Raw genomic sequence first — 20,931 nt, forward strand, 5'->3', positions numbered from 1 at the left:
GTCCAGTGAAGCACTCTTGTTTTTGGAGACAACCTTCTCACCTAAGCCTTGTTTTATATCCGTACCCCCCCCCTGCCGTGCCGACAGGCTTGCTCTTACCGGCTTGCCTCGTCCAGACAGAGTCACATTTTTCACTCCCTTAGGTGGCATTTTTACCTTTTTAATGCAAAATGCGTTATTATAATATACGCCCAGTGTCAAATACTTGTAATAAAATAAAGAAACTCTGACCGTTTTTTGAGTCCACGTCGAAAATTGCCCCCAATTGGGGCCCGTGAGCACAGACCTGTAGTTGTCTTCAGGTAGGAGCAGGAGCAGTCCAGACCGCATCCCGGGAAAACACTTTGCAATCCTTTTGGCCTCCGTCAGCAAATCCACGTAGTTTTACTTCTCCCAGGGGAAAAAAAGGCCCCGCAGAAACCAAGAAACCAAGAGCCAAGTAGCCTTGAACAATCCTCACATGAGAAGCAGTCCTTCAAAAAGCAATGTCACCCGCAATATTTCCCGCCCCTCCTGAGAGTCCTGGGACAGTCATCCCCAAAAAAAGAGGGAGCTGGTGAAGCAACGCACAATGTTGCTAAAATGCTACTACATTGTTTTCCTCTAAGCGCGACTGCCGAAGGAAGCTCCGACCCGCGGGAGAGCTGCCGCAACACTGGAAGGGTTCCTTGGTCGGAGCAGACGCTTCGCGGCTGCGTTACGCGGCCGCCATCTTGCTCTCCGTCATCTAGCCATATACTGCTATTCCTAATGGTGCTTTCTCTAAGCAATGATAATATCAGTCATGAGCTTCTGGTTAAATATCTGTCTGACCTTATCAGACGTATGTCAGTCTAAATTGTGAAAACCAAGATACAAATAACTAATTTACATTACTATCTACAGCATTATGTTTAAAATAAACTCATTGTATTCGTGTTTAGGGCAATGAATTTGATGATATACTTGAAAACTTAAATTCAAAACGTGCTGTTATGTATTTTTTTTAATAATCTATTTGGAAGCACCCCATAAGCTATATTTTGGCATCTCTATACTTTGTTGATCAGCGTACTTTTATTGGATGAAAAAACTAAACTTAATTTAGCTTTTAGAAATATATCTTTAATCCATAAAAGAAAAATGTTATTGATTCTTGAGTTTGTTCCTTAATATAAGCTTTTTTGTTGTTGTTTTCAGTTTCATGTTTGTGTGCCCACAAATAAACTGTTTGACCTTTTGTTCATTTTATGAAAAACTTAACTGGTGGATGTTTTTTCAACATTTCATGTTATTATGTGCACTTTTTCTTTTTAGGTTATTAATGCATCATATCCGGGATTGCTTGCCTGAGTTGAAGACTAGAATAAATGTTTTAGCTGCTCAATACCAGTCTCTGCTGAACAGCTACGGCGAGCCCGTGGAAGATCAGAGTGCTACCTTACTGCAGCTTATCACCAAGTTTGCGACTGAGTATTGCAACACAATTGAAGGGACTGCAAAATATATTGAAACTTCAGAGCTGTAAGCATTGCAGTATTTACTTTTATAGATCTGCTTAGACCCTCCCTTCTGCCCCCATGTTATAGGCTTGCTTTGATTTACATGTGATGCTGTGCCGTCCGTCTGATCACATGAGTGACAGTTTGAGAGGAACTGGCCGGGAGCCAGACTGCATTCATATTGAAATGGTTGTCTATTAAATGATAAGGATTAGCACCCTGTGGGCACACCAAAAACAAAATCTTTGCTTTGCATGTGAATTGTTAAGGTTATTGTAAAGGTTTCAGCTGTTGTCTCATTTTATTACATCTTAGGTGCTAAATTTGAACTGGTGGTTGCCGGTGGGGGGCACCGCACTCATTTTTGGGGGCTGACACTTATTTTCCTTTATCAGATGTTTCCCAATAGCAAGAGAGGGAAAAGCACACAAAGGGGAAAGAAGAAAGAAAGAAGATAAAAAGTAACTAAGGGAGAAAACAGGAACCTGCAAGAATGAGATACAGGGGTGTGGAGTATCTGGTGGGGGATTAACGAGGCCCGACATGGATTCATGACAATATAGTCTTGGTATTTTGTGTGCTGAAGTTGAATAGCACCAGCCACGCACTTCTAGGCACTGTTTTAGGCACCATCACTAATTAGTTTTCATATTAAACACTGGAGGAAAGTGGAGTCGTTGTAAACCTTAATATCTTGATGTATTTTACATAGGATATTTTGCATGTAGTTCATCTGGTAGCTCATACTAAAAATGTTTGTATAAATGTGACAGAATATTTTGACATAGGAATAATTCTTAGTGCTGAACATACTTAATCTGCAAGATCTTTGTACTGGGAGAATAAAAGAATTCATAAAATATAAGAGATATGCAAATGCTTAATTTAAATACATAAACGCAGACACAGTGGTTCCTTCAAGTACATATAGCTACTAGATTGACACTTGGGGTTAAATGAATTTGTGCTTCTGATAAGAATGGCATCATATGAATGCAACCAACATAGTTGTTAACTGATTTGGTATCTGAAGGAACCATTGTTCTTGTATTTATATTGCCAGGTGCTCTGGGTTATTCGGTTAGCCCCTTCACTGCTAAGTAATTGAAATCCATGTGATCCAAAATGTTAAAAGGGAAAACATAGTTAATCTAAACCTAATTCTTCGCAGTCTCCAGTGAAAACCAAGCACAGCCAATGAGCTACTTAAGTTTTCCGATCAGACATTTAGACCCACTCTGATAGCTAACCTTGTACATTTAATACTGTGTATGTAACTAGGTGTTTATATTTATTTATAAGCCCTTTTATATAGTGCAGCTATAAAGGTTATCTGACAGCATTGTATTCAAACAGTAAAAGCACTCAAGGTATTTGATCAAATTTTGTTCATTTGGAGACAAAACTGCCACAAATAGTACAACTTATCAGTTTGGAGGGAAAGCGGGGGGAGGTGCCGCTGGATAGACTCTTGGTATTCCTGTAATTAGTGAGTTGTTATAACCAGTTATAGAGAGAATAAGGGCTTGAAAAAGGCAGATTATTCTCAGGAATAAAGTGTCCGATACCCCTTAGCAGTCTGTGTAGAAGCTTGCGGTCTTTGCTGTGCGATTGGTTTGGCAGTGGAGAGTAAATCTGTTATCATGGATAACTCCCAGTGATCTTGCAACCCAGAATATGGATAATCCATTACAATACTGAAGGTTGAATGTTTGTTAATAACTAATTTAATGACTTCTCCATGTCATGGTGGTGCATTCACATGTATAGTCCTGGGCTGCACTTTTTCCCCATCATTTCTGGAGCCATGTGAGATGCTTTGGTCCAAGGGTGGGACTCCATTTTCTTCCTATTATACAACTCCCTGTTGATTTTTCTCTTCTTTGCCTGCTGCTTGAACTGCAATATGCCCTACCTTGTATACCACTGCCAATCTGTCATTGCTGGTAGACCCCCCCCCCCATCTGCTTTCCCCTACCATCGCATGATGCATTGTATCCTCACTGTATTATTACTCACTTCAATATTACAAAGCTGACAGTACTGAAAGGGTACTAAGAAATGTATTGTTTTCCACTTTTCAGATGTGGCGGAGCTCGAATCTGCTATATTTTCCATGAGACCTTTGGGCGAACATTGGAATCTGTCGACCCTTTGGGTGGACTAACCACAATTGATGTCCTTACTGCTATCAGAAATGCCACTGTGAGTATTAAATGGTGATTGCATTCTGTTCAGCTGTTGGTTGTTCTGCTGTGTTGCATTTAAAGTACCGGTTCCAAAACAAATTAACTTTATAATTTAGAGCAAAGTGCTTGCAGGTTCATATTGTAAACTTTAATTCTCATGGCATAGTTAAGAAACGATGACTATTTTAATATTTTCTGGAATTTCGAACAGTGAAATCATCACCTGATTCTTATTAAGGTTGTATTTAAGCAACAAGTTGGCTGAGGTGCTGCTGACCTCTGGCAGAAGAACTTTGCCCAGTCCTGGCACAGCATCTGAGACCCCCTCCACCAGTGGTGAATGAAATGGCAATCTTGCAATTCAGAGTGTACCAAAATAAGCGCAAAGCTTACGTGAGTAAGATAGCTAGATAAATTTATTATGCATGATTAATTAAAACCTTTGCATATACAGTCACTGATTTAAAATCAAAAGAAAAACGTGTTTTAAAAAAAACAAAAGTGATATCTCAGTTTTGTGCAATTGAGTGCAAAGTGCGATTATAGCATATTTCGTTTTTAATGAAAAGACAAGAGCCATCATGTCCAAGCTCCTTTTGGCTGTAAAAATAATCGAAAACAAAACATTTCATAGTCGGAACCTTTAGCTTATTCATCTGTTTTAGGTCAAGGGAGTCTGGGTAGACACAGTGCACTCATTCAGCTTCTTTTGTAGCTGGGAGACAAACTTCACAAATTTGGCCAGTTCAGATGTCTCCCTTAAGGTGAACACTAGTGATCCTGCCTCATTGCAGGATCTTATGCCGTAGCGAAGAAAGAGGGTTTTTTGATAACGTGCAATGTGCATTCATCATGCATCAGCATAACAGATGGTTAATTGACTCAGATTTGTATCCACAGAGTCTGCAATTTACTATATGAGAGGGAGTGTCCTTTTGGGCTCATCTCCTTTGTCTTAAGGGCTAGCAGCCTGGCAGACAGGATCTGTGTCACACAGACTTTCCTAATTGTACAGGCCAAGTATGGTTGAGGTAACGAGTTGTAAGCTATTCATATAAGATACTGCTGCCACCTTTTGTACAGAAGTACTGCTCAATTGTTCCAGGTCAGTTGCCTGGGAAAGCGTTTTTATCTGTCTTTTCGGTACAGACTTGATTGTGATACACGAATGCTCCAATTTCATTAATTCTGCTTGGTCTTTTTGAAGGGAGGCTGGAGCTGTGGTTAAATATTGTAACCAGGGTTTAATTTTTGCATTAAAAATAGGGCGGAGAGCTGATTTCAGAGTGTTTGGAGGGGCCATAATAATCCTGTGGTAGTATTTCAGGTAGTCACCCATGTGAGCCCAGTTCTGGCCTTCTAATCCAAATGCTAGCCTGATCAGGCAGCCCCTTATGTGTTGCGGTAGCTTGAACACTCTTTTGTATGCTTTGACTTGGAGCTTTTCCACCAGAATGATAAACTGACCTGGAAAGGCTTCATGGTCATAATTTAAAGCTGGGAGAAGAGAGGCTCGGTGAACTTGGAGAATCAACCTTGGGGTGGGACTTTCTTTAAGTTCTGGTTATTATGAATTCAGCCTTCAATTTAAGATGATGCAGATGGACCTTTGGATTTCCCTTCATGGATAGCCACACACCCAGATAGTTGTATGAGTCTGTTCTGTTGATAGTGAGCGGACCCATATTCGGGCATTCTGATATTTACGTGGCCCTCCAAAGATTTACTTTGGTCTTCGAAGCATTCACCTTCATTGTATTTTCCATATTGTAATCATGAAGGGCGGTTAGTGCTTTTTGGATCCCAGTTCTTGAGTGATCCAGCAGCACAATATCGTCTGCATATTGTAGGAGGGTGATTTAAGATTTTCGATTTTTGGTGGAATCAGGTTAGCATGTCTTAAGGCCAAGGACATGTCTGCTGTGTAGAGGTTAACTATAAGAGATGCTAACACGCACCCTTGTTTTAGCCCATTGGTGGTAGGGATCTCCATGCTGATGGCAGAGCTTGACAGCTTGACCCTTACCCAAGTAGATGTATAAAGTAGGATTATTGCCCTTAACTTATTTGGAATTCCCCAGCCTTGGAGCTTCCTCCATAAAAGGCTCCTGTCCACTGCACCAAAGGGGGCGGAGTAATCCACAAAGCAGGCGTAGAGAGGAGGTGACTTCTTAGTGGCTGCCTGGTGTATTAAAAAGGAAAGGGCAATGATGTTATCTGTGGTTGCGGAATTCACCCTAAAACTGGTTTGACAAAAGGGGACAATCCCTGTAGCTTCCGCCCAGCTGTCCATCTCTTTTAAGAGGACTAGGGCAAAGCCCTTGGCTTCGATGTCCAAAAGAGCAGTGAGTCAATAGTTAGCAGGATCCTGCCTGTTCCCTTTTGACAGATTAGATGTAGTGTGGAGCCCCTCCATCTACCTGGTACCCTCTGGGACTCTAAACAAGAGCAATAGAGTGCAGAGAGAATTGATGACCAAAGCTCCATGTCTCCCTTTAAGACTTGTGCTGGAATACAGTTAGGACCAGGAGCCCCAACACCCTCATGCTGCGCAAGAAGGTGGAGATTTCGCCCGGTGAGGGGCCAAGATCCGAGTGAATATCATAAGTACGAGCTTTGATCCACGCTTGCTCCAAGGGGGATGGATCAGTTGCATATAATTTATTTACATGTTTTATCCAGGAATCTTCATTTATCACATTGGTTTGTGGCCCTCCCTGGCTCATCTTGTTTTTAATATATCTCCACAAATCTTCATGGTTGTGTTTGCTTAACAGGGAGTATATATGGAGGCTCTCTCTCTCCACTTGTTTACGTTTTAAGGACCAGATCAGTTGCTTATGCTGCTTGGCATAAGCCTGGAACTTTGAAGCTAGCTCCGGCTTTGTTGAAGGATTCCTTGTTTTGCCACATAGCGACTGCAGTCTGCGAAGTCTCCGCTTACTTTCCATTATGGGGAGCTGGGGAGGCCTTTTACGGGGGTCCATAGTTGGGGGGGGGGGGGTTGTAAGGGCCTACATGCTGTAGCAGGTCCTCAATGATTTCTGGCCAGTTGCTCTGAAGTATTTCACCTGTCATGGACAGTATGGCAGGGCCATTCGAAGTCTTCCAGATGTTACATCTCTTGGAAGCAATTGGTCCCCATTTTATTCGCCTAATTGCCAGTAAGTCTTCGTCTCCCATAGAGGTACCCGTTGTCTTTTGGATTTCGAGGTGGGTTGGCTTCGTCTCCAGTTTTACTCAGAGAGGGAGATAGTCGCTGGCATCCATTTGTAGAATTTCAAAGTTTACCAGGTGTTTAATAACTTCATCTCACACAAAGATATAATCCAGCGTGCTTTTGCCCTGATAAGATTTTAAATAAGTCTCTGCTGGAGAGCTCTTTTTGAGAGTGTGCTGGATAGAGAAGAGGCCGTGTTTGCTAAACCGATTTTTAAGCTGCTGGGATAATAGGCATGAGGCTGGTGGACATCTGCCCTTGTTCCTAAATGTTGAAGAGTAAAATCCCTGCAGACAGTGATATTGTAACTGGCGTGGTCACAAACATCGACATCTAGCGTTTCTGCTAATTGCGACATCCTTTCAGCCCTCCATTGGCCGAAAGAGTTAAAGTAGAGGTTAACTATTAAGGATTTTAGCATATGGCCTTTTGATGTTGAGGTTTCCAGCGTGATCGCTTGCAGCATTGGGTCTTGCCCAGAGACTTTACAAACTTTGAAGTCCAAGCCAATGTTTAAATATAGTGAGAGGCCACCAGAAGACCGCCCAGAAATATTTCTTTTTATTGCAGGTTGGTGCATTTAATGAAATACGGGAATTACCAGAGGGGGGTAGTTAACCAAGTTTCTTGGAGACAGACAATGTTAGTATCCCTCAAAAACTGGTGAAATGCAGCCTGTTTCAGAAGTCTCGTCAAACCCGTCACAATCCAAGAGACAGTTAACAGCTCACGTTTTGTTTCCCACTCCTGGTTGTCATTGCTAAGAATGTATCTGAGTTTTACTGTAAGAAGTAGCGGGCCTTCATGTCAAATTTGTTGTTATTTTCATTTCCAGAGTCAAAAGACATCTTTCTGATGCAAATTGTTAGACCCAGGTGGTTTGAGGTGCCCCACCCCTTTTATAAGGCTGTGGGTGCAGGCTTTTTGAGGGGGAGAGAATATTTAGGCGGACCAATCATGACCACCGTTATACCTCATTCCTCCAGGGTCTGCTTATTTTCTAATTCCCAGTCGACCAATGCCGGGGTGCTTAAAGTCAGTATTGCTGATCCGTGGTGTTTGCTATACTCCGTTAGCACCTTGAATGCTAGTCTCAGGATGTCATCGGAATTTATATTAATCACCTCTAGGAATGCCTTAAATGGCCATAACAGATTTGAGCAATTTCAGAATGTCATGCTTGCCTTCTGAGCAATATTGGGGTATGAATGCCAACTTAGCAGAGGCTATGTTGCTTTTCCGAGCATTCATTCCTTCCGGATTATTTATGTCAGTGACTTTTGATTTTTCCCACATAGACCCAGCTGTGATATCCGGGCGTGGCACACTGGGTGCGGGGCGGCTGTTGTTTGGAATTCTTGAGGCAAGACAGCAGCCCGGGCCGGGGCTGAAATGGCAGAGGCAAAAGATTTGGATCCGCAGCAGCTCTTGCTGAGGTCAAGTGATCAGGCGACTCATTGAACTTCATGCATTAGTTGCTGTTATTATATACACTGGCATGGGCCAGGGGCTGACTTCCAAAAGAGCTCTGAGTGGTCTGGTGGGCTAAAGGTTGAGGCGACTTCTGATTTTCCGGTAGCATTTTGTCAGTCGTCCTGCTCTTAAATATACAATATCTACTTATTCCATTAGGGAGCTCCACTGTTTCCTAATTTGCTGAACTTGCAGTTGTTCCTCTCCTGCTTTGCTTTTTGCCTTTTTTAACCTCTTTTTGGCTCTTTGATAGCGCCTTTGACCAGTGTGAGTCTGCATTACTTGCGTTGGCGGTGGAGGCATCTGTCTTTCTCTCCTTCTCATATAGGGACAGCGCAGGAGGTTGTTGTAATATAATGTAAGGCTCTGTGTGAACATTCACTCTAGTTTTAGGCATATTAAGCGGTTTGTCCGGCTGGGTTTAAAAGACAATTTGTGCAGTTAGTATTAGAGGTGCTCGATCATCCTGGGTTATTGTAGGGCTGAGTGTGGCCTCTGAGGTCTGATTTGGAAGTTTGGACCACGTTGGTTCAGACACAGGCAGCCTAACAGTACCTGGGCTTTGTAGGACTGTCAATACTTCTTGCAGGATGGATAGTTTGGCCATAATTGGAAGACAGGCACATGAAGCTGAATCTGTGCTGAATGCATTGGTGCTGATGCAGAACCCTCTTTGTTCAGTGCTGTAAGCTTTGCCTCCATCTTATTGATGGATGTGGCTAGGGCGTGGTATGAGGTCCAATTGCATCTCAAGTTTGTCTGACTGCCAGGTGAGGGCGTTTATTGTAGCAGATAGAGTTGCGTTGAGCAAATTACTCTTCATCCATTTGGGGTACCGAGGAGGCAGCTCTTTGCTGGGTGCTTAGGAAGCCCATCTGGATAAGATTATGAGACAAGTATTGCTGGGCTGCAAAGCAGTCATTATAATTGCCTTTGATGCAGCCAGTCTGTCTGCCATCCACAACGGCATAGGAGTCCTGCATAAGGGTCAGTGGCCCTGTTAGTACCAATACAAGATGCGAACATGATCTCTCCAGCGGCTGGCTGCTTGTCGTAGGCCCTTCTTTTGGTTTTGAAGACGTTATCAGTGATGCTAAGCTGAAGGGCCATCTAGCAGAGGGGTGCCTTGCCACTAGATTGAATTGGCGGGAAAAAGATAATTAACAGAATATTTTCCAGGAGAGTGGATGTATACTTTGTCTTTTTGATGGAGCTGCGTGCTTCCTTGCACTGTTTACTGCAGCTTTGCATGTTTTTGGCACTGCTTGTGATGGTCTTGAGGCTAGGGGCAGGCGCCCATGGGTGGAGGGGCATTTGAGGGCAGTGGAGGCGGTGTTGCAGTTATCCGTATCACAAAGATGAGCAAGAATGGGCGAAAGGAGCGACGACAAAGAGCGGTGGGCTTTGGATCTTTGAGGCAGACTAAGTGGTGGTTGCAAGAACTGAGCAAGGGCTCAGAGGACTGTAGGGTTGGAGTGCGGCTTGCCAGACCCCTGTAAGCTACACCCAGCACTAGCCGTGCTGCTTCTGCAGGGCTCTGGGGCACACTCTTGGCAGCGGTTGCCTAAAGCCACCACACTCTTCCCTAGTCTTGCCCTGCTCTCGTCAGTGTACTGCTGGACCCAATAGTCTTGGTAGGTGTTGCCCCGGTTTGTGTAATTGAATGTCAGAGGAAGCAGAAGGAGTCTGCTCCATTTAATGACAAATTATGGCGAGTGGTGTCAGACGCGCTTGGCTAGGCTCAGTCCCCCTCCTTGTATCCTCACCTGCTCTCCTTGAAGTCTCAGGGGCGAGGGAAGGGCTGCGGCAAAGGGTGGGTGGGATGGCATGGACAAGTGGTGTCTCCTGCAAGCTTCTTTGGCAGGCTACACGCTCCACTCGCCCGCAGTGTGCTGCTGCCAACCGGTAAGGGCCTTGCAGGCCGCTGAAAATCGGTGGGGCCGCAGTCTCTCCCTCCGCGCTCCTGCTCCACTCCTGGTCACCCGCTGCAAACCGCTGAGGGCCTTAAAGGCCGGTGAAAGGACCTCTGAAAATCGGTCTGGTGGCTGGTGGGGAGACCAACTCTCAGACCGTTCACCACTGCGACCACACCCTCATATACAAGCGAGTAGCGTCCTTGGGTCCTGCTTCCTTGCCCTGAGTAAGTTAATTTTCAATGAACTGGTCTACTGACTGATGGAATTGGAATTAGAAAGTTCACAACAAGGATTTTAGAAGAAAGTTGTTCTTCAAACAAGTACACCTTTAGTGACAACTGAAATGGGAGACCAGCCATCCATAGCGAAAGCAAACCCTCACTGGTCCTAGCCTCATAACTGCTAAAGAAGAAAGGCTTTTTAAATTTGTGGAAACTAACCTTCAGTTATATGGTAAAGTCTGTAAATTTTGTCTGACATGGGCACAACTGGAGAAAGAAACACAAGCTCAGTGCCCCTCCTTAGCACTGCCTGTCATAGCAGAAAGTCAAATGGAGACATTGGTTTGGACAAGTAAGTGGTCATAGAAAATGTAAGAACGATATATTTGATCAAAGTAATTCTGATGTTAAGTGATACAAGAGTTCCACAAAGTTTAGCTGACAGCTTAAAAACTGGATGCACCACATAGATAGGGGTCAAATCATACCTAAAATAGTTCAAGTACAAATATCTTGTTTTTGCATTTAATTTGAAAAATAACCCTTTAAACCACTTGAGTTCTGTAGGTACTAGATCAGTTGTTACCTCTGCACCATGTGGTCCCAAGGTTTCTTGCTCCTTCCCTGAGGATCACCTCTATAGCACACAACATACATCGATACTTAGCTTAATATCATTAAAGCAGCAGGTAACAGATGGGGAATATACAACTGTGAAGTGTAGAATTCTGCTTCAAGGTTGGTTGTTCACATTAGTCATTGTTGGTCACCAGGAAATCTGTCAAGTCGATTAATGTTAGTAGATGTATTTTATCTCTAACTGTAATTTTGAAATGGTAGTCAAATATTTACATGTTAAGCTCTACACTATTTTATATCTCTACAGTAGCTGAATCAATGCGATTTGGTCATTCACAATTTTGAGCCCAATGCAGTTTTAGACAATCTTCAGTTTCTTTAATGATGAAGCAGTTGCAGTAGCATATACATAATTTCCTTTCAAAGGACTGGTCAGGATCAAGTAAGGTATCAACATAGTTGTAGGTCTGACTTTTAAAAGAGATTACTTCATAATGTGCTTGGAATGCAAGATATCTTATGCTTTAAATGCTGGAAATGATTAAGAATTTGTCTTCTTGGTGTTCAGAAAAGATTTCCCCCACTTCTCCAAAAAACATTAGTCCGAAAAAAGATTATTATGTCTTCTGCAACACCAAAGTAAAATTGTTGTATTATTAACTCAGTGAAAAATGTATAATGAAAGATACAGACAAACTAATTGTAGTAGAAATATATTAATTAAAACAAAATGTCTTGGAAAAGCACATAGGATTTCTAATCAAATGGTAGTTGTTGGTAAGTAGAGAAAAGAATAAGAGATCACAATTAAAGACATAGTTAACACATTAGTTGATGGAAATAGTTGAAGTGAAGGATTCTAGCTTCTGGTGTGCTTCAAGCAATCAGTTGAAATGGGGGTGTCTTTCCCATGTCTGCATACTTCTTCTGATGCATAGGAATAAAAGGCCAATTCACGGATATGTTGTTTGTATGATGGAGCACACAAGGAGGTCTTCCGGTTCTTTTTTGATGCCTGATAAGATTAAGAAATATCTTGGTGGTCTTCTCCTTCCCGGTTGTCTTCAAAACTTGCTATTTCCTCTTGGAATCAGGGCGCACATCTTACAGAAGACCATGACACCCTGGCATTAAGAGATCCTCCACTGCAGAGGTAAGCTGTTCTTAATAGATGATGACTTCTGAAGGTTTGACCAGGAGCTGGTCCTAACTCCCTTTTAATGGTGGCTCTATTTGTCAACTCCCCAAGAGCCACCTGAAGAGTGCCTGCCATGCTGTTGCCCATCTCAGCAAAGATCTTTGGAAATTCGACCAGATAGCTCTAGCTTTCAGAACCACAATAGCTTTCTCCATCTTTCCACATCACCACCAGGTCCTGCTGCATCATCTAAAGTCACTGAACAACCTCAGCCCCCACCATACCTTGTGATAAGTTCAAGACGGCTTGAGCTGTTTGCAAGATGGTGCATATTGGCCCAGCCAAAAATCTCCACATATAAAAATGCCAGATGCAAGACATTCTCCTACTTTGCTCCAAGGGTGTGGAGCTCTGTTCACTTTCACTACCACAGTACCTACCCTCTAGTTGTCTTCCAATTATCCACCTGCTACTGCTTGATCTGTAGCCTGCCTACCCCTGCATAACCTCACTCACTCCATTTCTTTTAACCCCCTCATCTCCACTACATCATCTATTGCTAATTGTATTCTCACTTCATTTATGTATAGTGCTTCTTTGCGTTGTTGTTAGGTATTTGCTATTTAAGTCTGCATACCTACATAAATAGTCTCCATCAAACTCATCTTGCTGAAATTGCCTTGCCCTTCAGCCTGTCGTTGAAATCCTTGAGACACGTATGATAATTGATTGTGAATTAAAGCTGGAAAAGCTTACCATTGCAGAGGAGGCTGCGTGCCTACCTTTTAGAATAGCCTTGATGAAATCCTTTCATGTCATTCTTATTCAGAAACAAGAGCTTGGAAACAGACCAAGAATATGTAAGAGATTGTGCAACAGCAGACTACTTGAGCAGAGAAAAACTACATGATTGTCAGTAGTGAAACCTAGAGTCAGATTTCTAGGGCAGTGCTGACTTCACTGGTTACCTCTGAGCACCTCTGGTAAGTTGAGGAATGATTACGGGGATGGAAACAGGACAAAATAATGTGCATTACATTCGAATGAGCGGCTTCTCAAAGGGGAAATCCATGTAGCTATATCCACTAGCAGTTAAGCACACATGAACAACACCTCTCTGTCATTCATTGTTCTAGACTGTCGGGCTTTCATTTAAACTTTCAAATGGCTAAACTTAAAGTCCCCCCGATTTGACAGACTCCCCCTGATGTAGATAGACCTGTGTCATGGGGAAGGTAGGAAAGCACTCTACTACAGACTTGTTTTTTTGCATTAGTTTCACAAAAAAGCAGGTTGATGCTAGCAGTCAGGCTTTCTTTTTTATGTTTTACTTTTCTCCTTTTTTAAGCATTACTGTCCAAAGTTTTCAGTATCGATTGCAGCCCTCAGACTAGCTTAGGCTGGCTGTCTGACAAAGTAAACAAAGTATTTCTATTGGGATACAGAAAGCTACTTTCTCTCTGTTTTTCCAGCCTTTGTGATTTGTGGCCATTCTACATTGCTCTGCTCTCCTTCCTTGTATTTCCTTTCTCCAAAGCAAGCCCCATTATCAGTTCAAATCTCTATTGTGTGAATTGAAATAATCTCCAAGGACCTTTTCCAAAGGCAGAAGTCACTGCAAACCTCAGAAAGAAAAGAATCTACATTTTACCCTTATTTGGATGACTGGTTGATCAAGGAACAAATGGGACACAATTGGATTTAAGTGCAACAACCAATCTGTTAAAACTCCTGGAGTTGTACATCAATTTAAAAAAACATCGTCTGCAGTACAAGTAATTGATTATTTAGCTGCAACTCTAAAAGCAAAGAAACAAGAGGTGCATCCTTCTGAGGGGAGAAACACGCAAGTCTAGATTAGAGGACTAAGGCTTTTAGGGTTGTCTGCGAGTGCAAGCACTAGTGCATGCGTCTCGCTTGTGAGACTGTTATGATCAGTACAGGGCTTTGAGCCTGCCTGTCACTCACAATTTGTTGGTTTGCGTTGGACTCTTCTTTACAGCTTTATAATTTTTCAATGCATGCCTGGCATCACTTCCGTTTCTCTATGTGGAGCAGGGATCAAGCACTAATTAATTCAACTTGATTAGTGCCCATCCGCTGATCCCGATGTGATCGAGGTACTAATTGTTGTTTTTAACTTCGAGTACCCCGCAGACAGAAGGCATGTGACTGGCAAAAACGTGCCCAGCAGGCACAAAATTGCAAAATTTTATTTTTTAAAGCTAACTTTATTTTATTTTGCCAAGTCGTCTTTTCTCAGTTTCTTGTCATGTTTTCTTTTGTTTTTTCTTGTGGGCCCTGTTGTCAAAAGATGAAAATTAACTTGTTCGAAATATGCAAGACCTATTGTATTGCAAATGCTTGTTATTTCTTGTTGAAGTATACTAGACCAGCCTTAGTAATGTGTATTTGTCCAGTTGTATGCACAAATTCCTTTACAGGTTTTTGCCCTCTTGTGATCCAAAGAGATCATTCGACCTAATAAAATAATGGAGATCAAATCCACAACTTGTCTGTGGGTTTACTGGAAGTTGAAAGATGTTTGTGATATATGTAGGCAATCAACCCCACCAAAATGGAACTAGCAATCTGTACAGCCATAAACTAAAATGCCTTAAAAATAGTCATTTTATTTATTTCTGAAGGGGCGAACATAGTGTACTTTTGTTATGCAAGGTAGCTGCAAGAAAGACAGGTCTAAGATTATTCTGCTTGAGTTTCGTTGTTTAGGGATGTCACTAAATTCTTGTTTCTTCTTCCTTTTTTTTGCTCCAGTTTTGTATGCTTGGATTAAAAGTGCAGGGTTTAGGCGCATATTTGAGGTCTCATCTAATTATTTCATACACTGTAGAGGATCTTGAAATATTTAAATCCTATTTGATCATTTGCCAGTGTTTAGTTCTTTCACTAATTGGTGAACTGTCTGGCTCTTAGGGTTCTTGGCCAGTACGTATTATCACATTTACCCCCAAACACAGAATGGGTAAAACTCCTTGTTACATTTGCTGCTTTTTTAACAAGTCCATTATTGATAGCTGGTCACATGCCAAAACGCCTAAAGCCTTACCCATTCAGTGCAAGGCGTAGTGACAGGTCCCGGTGAAAGGAGTGCTGTCGCCATGTGCATGGGATAGTGGTGAAAAGATGACACAAGACTTTCCACATACCAACACAATTCTTAGCTTCATGGCGTCCCAATGCTATGTGCAATATCTTCAGCAGAGTCCTGCCTTTTTCCCCAATGGTGCTTTACTTCTTCATTTCAAGTCTTGGTATAAAATGTGGTGCTTGTTGAAGGGTCAGGACTGACTTAAACATTTGCCATATGGACACTTGGCAGCTCTGAACATCCACACAGCAGCAGCACTACCTTAATGTAGTCAGAAAGAGTGCGGAAAAGAAGTGGCGCGCATGCCTAATGGTTTCTTAAGTTCTTATGCTGTTAGCCGGGTTGGCTCCATTTACAATGTCATAATATTTAGTACGAAGTAGGTGAATGACCCCCAATTGTGTCCTAAAGTTAATAAAAACATTTGAATATAGTAATCTTACTTTTTTCAATCCATTATTAGCTCTGAAACCTCAAAGAGCTCTGACAGAGTGAGATATAGAGTTAATGAGATGTGAGAGAAGTACTTACATGTGAGTATGGGTGAGAGTGAAATACAAGACTTTATATGCTTAAAAAAAGTTTAACATTGGTCACACTGCAAATAGGAAGACACTGCATACCCTGTTAGTTCTCATTCAAATTTGATATGTGCTTTATAACGATCACTGCAAAACAAATCTTCTGCAAACACTGAAAAAAACTGTTTTGCGGGTTAGACAACAAAACAAATAATGACCAGCACTGTATTCAAAATGTTTGCAAAAACCCAATGAAAACACCACTGAAATCCACAAAAAATAAACACTGAAAACAGAGTTATGAACTGAATTAACGAGGCCCATTTACTAGCAGGTGTCTGTGGCTCATATACCCTAACTCTACCAATAATAAGACTTGACACAAGCCTCCAAACAGCAGTGTGGAAGTGTGGTGCTGTGCTTGGATTTTGGTTTGTCTATAGCCAATCATAATTGCTATTATTGCATGCCTCTACATTCACGTTGATTCTCTCCTGTCTGTTTAGGGTCCTCGACCAGCCTTGTTTGTGCCTGAAATTTCCTTTGAGCTTCTGGTGAAGAGGCAAGTCAAACGTTTGGAGGAGCCCAGCTTACGCTGTGTGGAGTTGGTACATGAGGAGATGCAGAGAATAATACAACACTGCAGCAATTACAGCACACAGGTAGCTGGCAAAACTAGATAATCACTGATACTTTATTTTTTCTTTCTTCACCAGTTATTATTTAAAGTGCACTTTAGGATCTCTTGTTGGTAAATGCTATCCATTAGGTCTTGGGTTGTCTTTCATAGACATGTTATTTAGTCCTCATAACGTTAAAACGACTTTCACTACCACACAATTTATAAATGTCACAAGCTATTTTCAGTCCTTTTTTAAAAAAATTTTTACACAGCCTTCCTGAGTCAAGGACTTTAGTATGTTTTAGGAGCCTCTTACACAAGTTATGTTTTACACTTTGGAGGATTCGCCAAGAGTTTGGGTCAGGAACTATCATCAAATTTTGTGATAATTTTTTTTTTTTGTGTGTGTTTATTTTTATATATATATATATATATATATATATATATATATATATATATATTTTTTAATCCAAACGTCTAGCATGTGAAGGGTAGCCCATTCATGGGAAATTACATTTTAAACCATTGGCGTGCTGATTATGTGCCAGTGGAAATACTTGCTCATATCATTACATTTTCGGAATTTATCATTTCTTCCAAAGCCAATCTGCTCAAGCAAATAAATCCCGATGAGAACATCTACCACTTTTAGTTTGACCTTCTTCTGGGTGCTAAAGCCTTCTCTTGTTTATTTCTGTAATGTTATGATGAATGCTAGTGGACCTGCATCTTTTATTGTCGTCCTTGACCTGTCTGAGAAAGTGACAAGCACCATGACTTGTATTGTGAAGACAGTCTTGTTACTGTGGAGGACGTACGTTGCTGAAGTGTCCTGTATCTGGCGTTTCATGTTAATTACTAAACCTTAACTTTATATCTTCCCTGTCGCATAGCTGCAGTTAATATCAGAGTATAAAAATATATTCAGTTGCATTGAAACCTTGAACCTAAGATGGTTTCAAAATTTTCTTCAGACAACACAACAGAGTAAAGGAGTTGATCCAGTCGTTCCTATTGTGTATTTTGGACAGAACCTTTTTTTCTAGGCACCGCATAACTACTTTGTTTGTCACGTTGTTTCAGTTGTTTAATGTAATATTGTAGGGCAAAGTTGAAAAAATGCTGAAGCTTGATACTAAAAGTAGGTCACAGTTAAGAATACAGTAAATATAAAGCTTCATTCTACATATTTATTTTTAATTTAAGACCATGGTTTACATTCACAGTCTTGATAAATACAGGGAGTGCAGAATTATTAGGCAGGTTGTATTTTTGAGGATTAATTTTATTATTGAACAACAACCATGCTCTCAATGAACCCAAAAAACTCATTAATATCAAAGCTGAATATTTTTGGAAGTAGTTTTTAGTTTGTTTTTAGTTTTAGCTATGTTAGGGGGATATCTGTGTGTGCAGGTGACTATTACTGTGCATAATTATTAGGCAACTTAACAAAAAACAAATATATACCCATTTCAATTATTTATTATTACCAGTGAAACCAATATAACATCTCAACATTCACCAATATACATTTCTGACATTCAAAAACAAAACAAAAACAAATCAGTGACCAATATAGCCACCTTTCTTTGCAAGGACACTCAAAAGCCTGCCATCCATGGATTCTGTCAGTGTTTTGATCTGTTCACCATCAACATTGCGTGCAGCAGCAACCACAGCCTCCCAGACACTGTTCAGAGAGGTGTACTGTTTTCCCTCCTTGTAAATCTCACATTTGATGATGGACCACAGGTACTCAATGGGGTTCAGATCAGGTGAACAAGGAGGCCATGCCATTAGATTTCCTTCTTTTATACCCTTTCTTGCCAGCCACGCTGTGGAGTACTTGGACGCGTGTGATGGAGCATTGTCCTGCATGAAAATCATGGTTTTCTTGAAGGATGCAGACTTCTTCCTGTACCACTGCTTGAAGAAGGTGTCTTCCAGGAACTGGCAGTAGAACTGGGAGTTGAGCTTGACTCCATCCTCAACCCGAAAAGGCCCCACAAGCTCATCTTTGATGATACCAGCCCAAACCAGTACTCCACCTCCACCTCCACCTTGCTGGCGTCTGAGTCGGACTGGAGCTCTCTGCCCTTTACCAATCCAGCCACGGGCCCATCCATCTGGCCCATCAAGACTCACTCTCATTTCATCAGTCCATAAAACCTTAGAAAAATCAGTCTTGAGATATTTCTTGGCCCAGTCTTGACGTTTCAGCTTGTGTGTCTTGTTCAGTGGTGGTCGTCTTTCAGCCTTTCTTACCTTGGCCATGTCTCTGAGTATTGCACACCTTGTGCTTTTGGGCACTCCAGTGATGTTGCAGCTCTGAAATATGGCCAAACTGGTGGCAAGTGGCATCGTGGCAGCTGCACGCTTGACTTTTCTCAGTTCATGGGCAGTAATTTTGCGCCTTGGTTTTTCCACACGCTTCTTGCGACCCTGTTGACTATTTTGAATGAAACGCTTGATTGTTCGATGATCACGCTTCAGAAGCTTTGCAATTTTAAGAGTGCTGCATCCCTCTGCAAGATATCTCACTATTTTTGACTTTTCTGAGCCTGTCAAGTCCTTCTTTTGACCCATTTTGCCAAAGGAAAGGAAGTTGCATAATAATTATGCACACCTGATATAGGGTGTTGATGTCATTAGACCACACCCCTTCTCATTACAGAGATGCACATCACCTAATATGCTTAATTGGTAGTAGGCTTTCGAGCCTATACAGCTTGGAATAAGACAACATGCATAAAGAGGATGATGTGGTCAAAATACTCATTTGCCTAATAATTCTGCACTCCCTGTAGATATTCGCTTTGTAGAGTGGCTGTCTTTTAGGTGGATACCTGCCTTAAGATGTTCTGAAAAATCTTACAAGTACAGTATGTGTTCAGCTATGAATCTTCCAACTTACATTATAAACTAAAAATGATAGCAAGAGCTGCTGCTGTCTAGTATTCCTTCTGCCACTGTGACCTACCTTTCTGTTTCTGTGGCTCTAATGCTGGTGTGGCTCTTCGCCACTTTTCAGGAGAGTTGTAGGAGTCCCATCATTGAATGGTTTGACCCTTGGCCCCACTAGCTCTCCTGGTGACTGGGTACAAACACAATTTTGACACTCAACCCCCTTACGTGATCTGCTTTTCTACCCATTTCCAGGGCAATCAGCATGCCAGACTTCCTCCCCTTCACGGTGGCATTGCATGTTATGGTCTGTGACCCACTGGCTGCCTCATGCCTCTTACTTGCCCTCCCTGACTGCTCTGGTCTTGCCGTGTTCTGGTTGGCTCGAGATTCCCCTGTGTCACCTGCTGCCCCAATAAATGTGCACAAGTGTGCTTGGTGCTGTTCGTGGGTCTGATCCAGATAAGAAGTAGTCCTTCTTCTCTTCCCCATCTCACCACCTCTGCACTGTTGAGAGGTGCCATCACCAGACCCACACTGGTTTGTTGGATGCCATCTTTCATTAGGCAAATACTGCGATGAAGATGAGGAACGGACGTCTGTGTGCCAGGGTTCTACCTCATATGAGTCTCTGATGCCGTATCCTGGAGCAGAATCAGAGCTATGACACCACCTGCCGGCAGAAGAGGGCTAACTCAGATTCCATATCAAATCTGGTGACTTGAGGAGATTCAAGAGATGAGGAATTTGCAGATAGATAGAGAGTACACCAGATAGAGAGTTACTGAAAATAAGTAACTTATTCATTAGGCATGTAGGTAAACATACAGTTGCATGGTTCCTAGCTTTTCACATCAGAGGATCTTGCGTCTATAGCTGCCTTCGTTTTTCCTAAAAATGAGTCATTTTTCCACACTTTCACAAGCTTCACAGATATTTACATTGATTGACTGGCTACGGTTTACTTTCTGTTCACCAAGCTAGCCCTCCCTTGTGCCACAGAGATCCTTTCAACAATTACCACATGGGAGATTTAAATCTGTTCTCCCAAGCTGCATCAGGTCTCTAAGTCCTTACGATCCAATAGTTTAGTCATTAATTTTTTCATTTAGTACTAAATAAGTTTGCATTTAAAAAAAATCATGTTTCACTCAGTAAGCAAACATGGGCTTCCTGTTCTTTTTCTTAAATTTACTCACCTTGTGATCATAATAAACTAATTAAAATCTCTCACTGCTCCTGTGAGTCAACACTACTACCTCCAAATATACACCTTTTGTTGTGGAATATAGTTTGGTACCACAATACAGGCTATTGAAGCATCCTCTTCTACAGCCACAGTGTGTTCAAATGTGACAGATTCTGAGCATTAGACATCTTTCATTTCAATTACTTTGCATATAAATTACATTTTAGCCTTCTAATCTATGAGACATTATCTACTATAGCATTTGCTATTTGATGCAATAAACTCAATAAAGGAGTGCTTCAGATCTTGTTCATGACACAAATCGTCCACTCCACATAGTCTACATTATGTCACCCCTTTAAG

General features: G+C 41.7%; 1 protein-coding gene across 6 annotated transcripts in view; it reads left to right on the forward strand.

Annotated features, from left to right (window-relative positions):
- Positions 1–20,931, forward strand: part of DNM1L (dynamin 1 like) — a 473,848-nt gene that overhangs the window by 295,403 nt on the left and 157,514 nt on the right. For all 6 annotated transcript variants that reach the window (XM_069228228.1, XM_069228229.1, XM_069228230.1 and 3 more), the window contains 3 exons: positions 1,297–1,503; positions 3,566–3,686; positions 16,357–16,512. In XM_069228228.1, the coding sequence (XP_069084329.1) occupies positions 1,297–1,503; positions 3,566–3,686; positions 16,357–16,512 (484 nt within the window). The remainder of the gene's footprint in view (positions 1–1,296; positions 1,504–3,565; positions 3,687–16,356; positions 16,513–20,931) is intronic.

The sequence above is a fragment of the Pleurodeles waltl genome, chromosome 4_1 (genome assembly GCF_031143425.1).
Source record: "Pleurodeles waltl isolate 20211129_DDA chromosome 4_1, aPleWal1.hap1.20221129, whole genome shotgun sequence".
Classification (NCBI taxonomy): Eukaryota; Metazoa; Chordata; class Amphibia; order Caudata; family Salamandridae; genus Pleurodeles; species Pleurodeles waltl.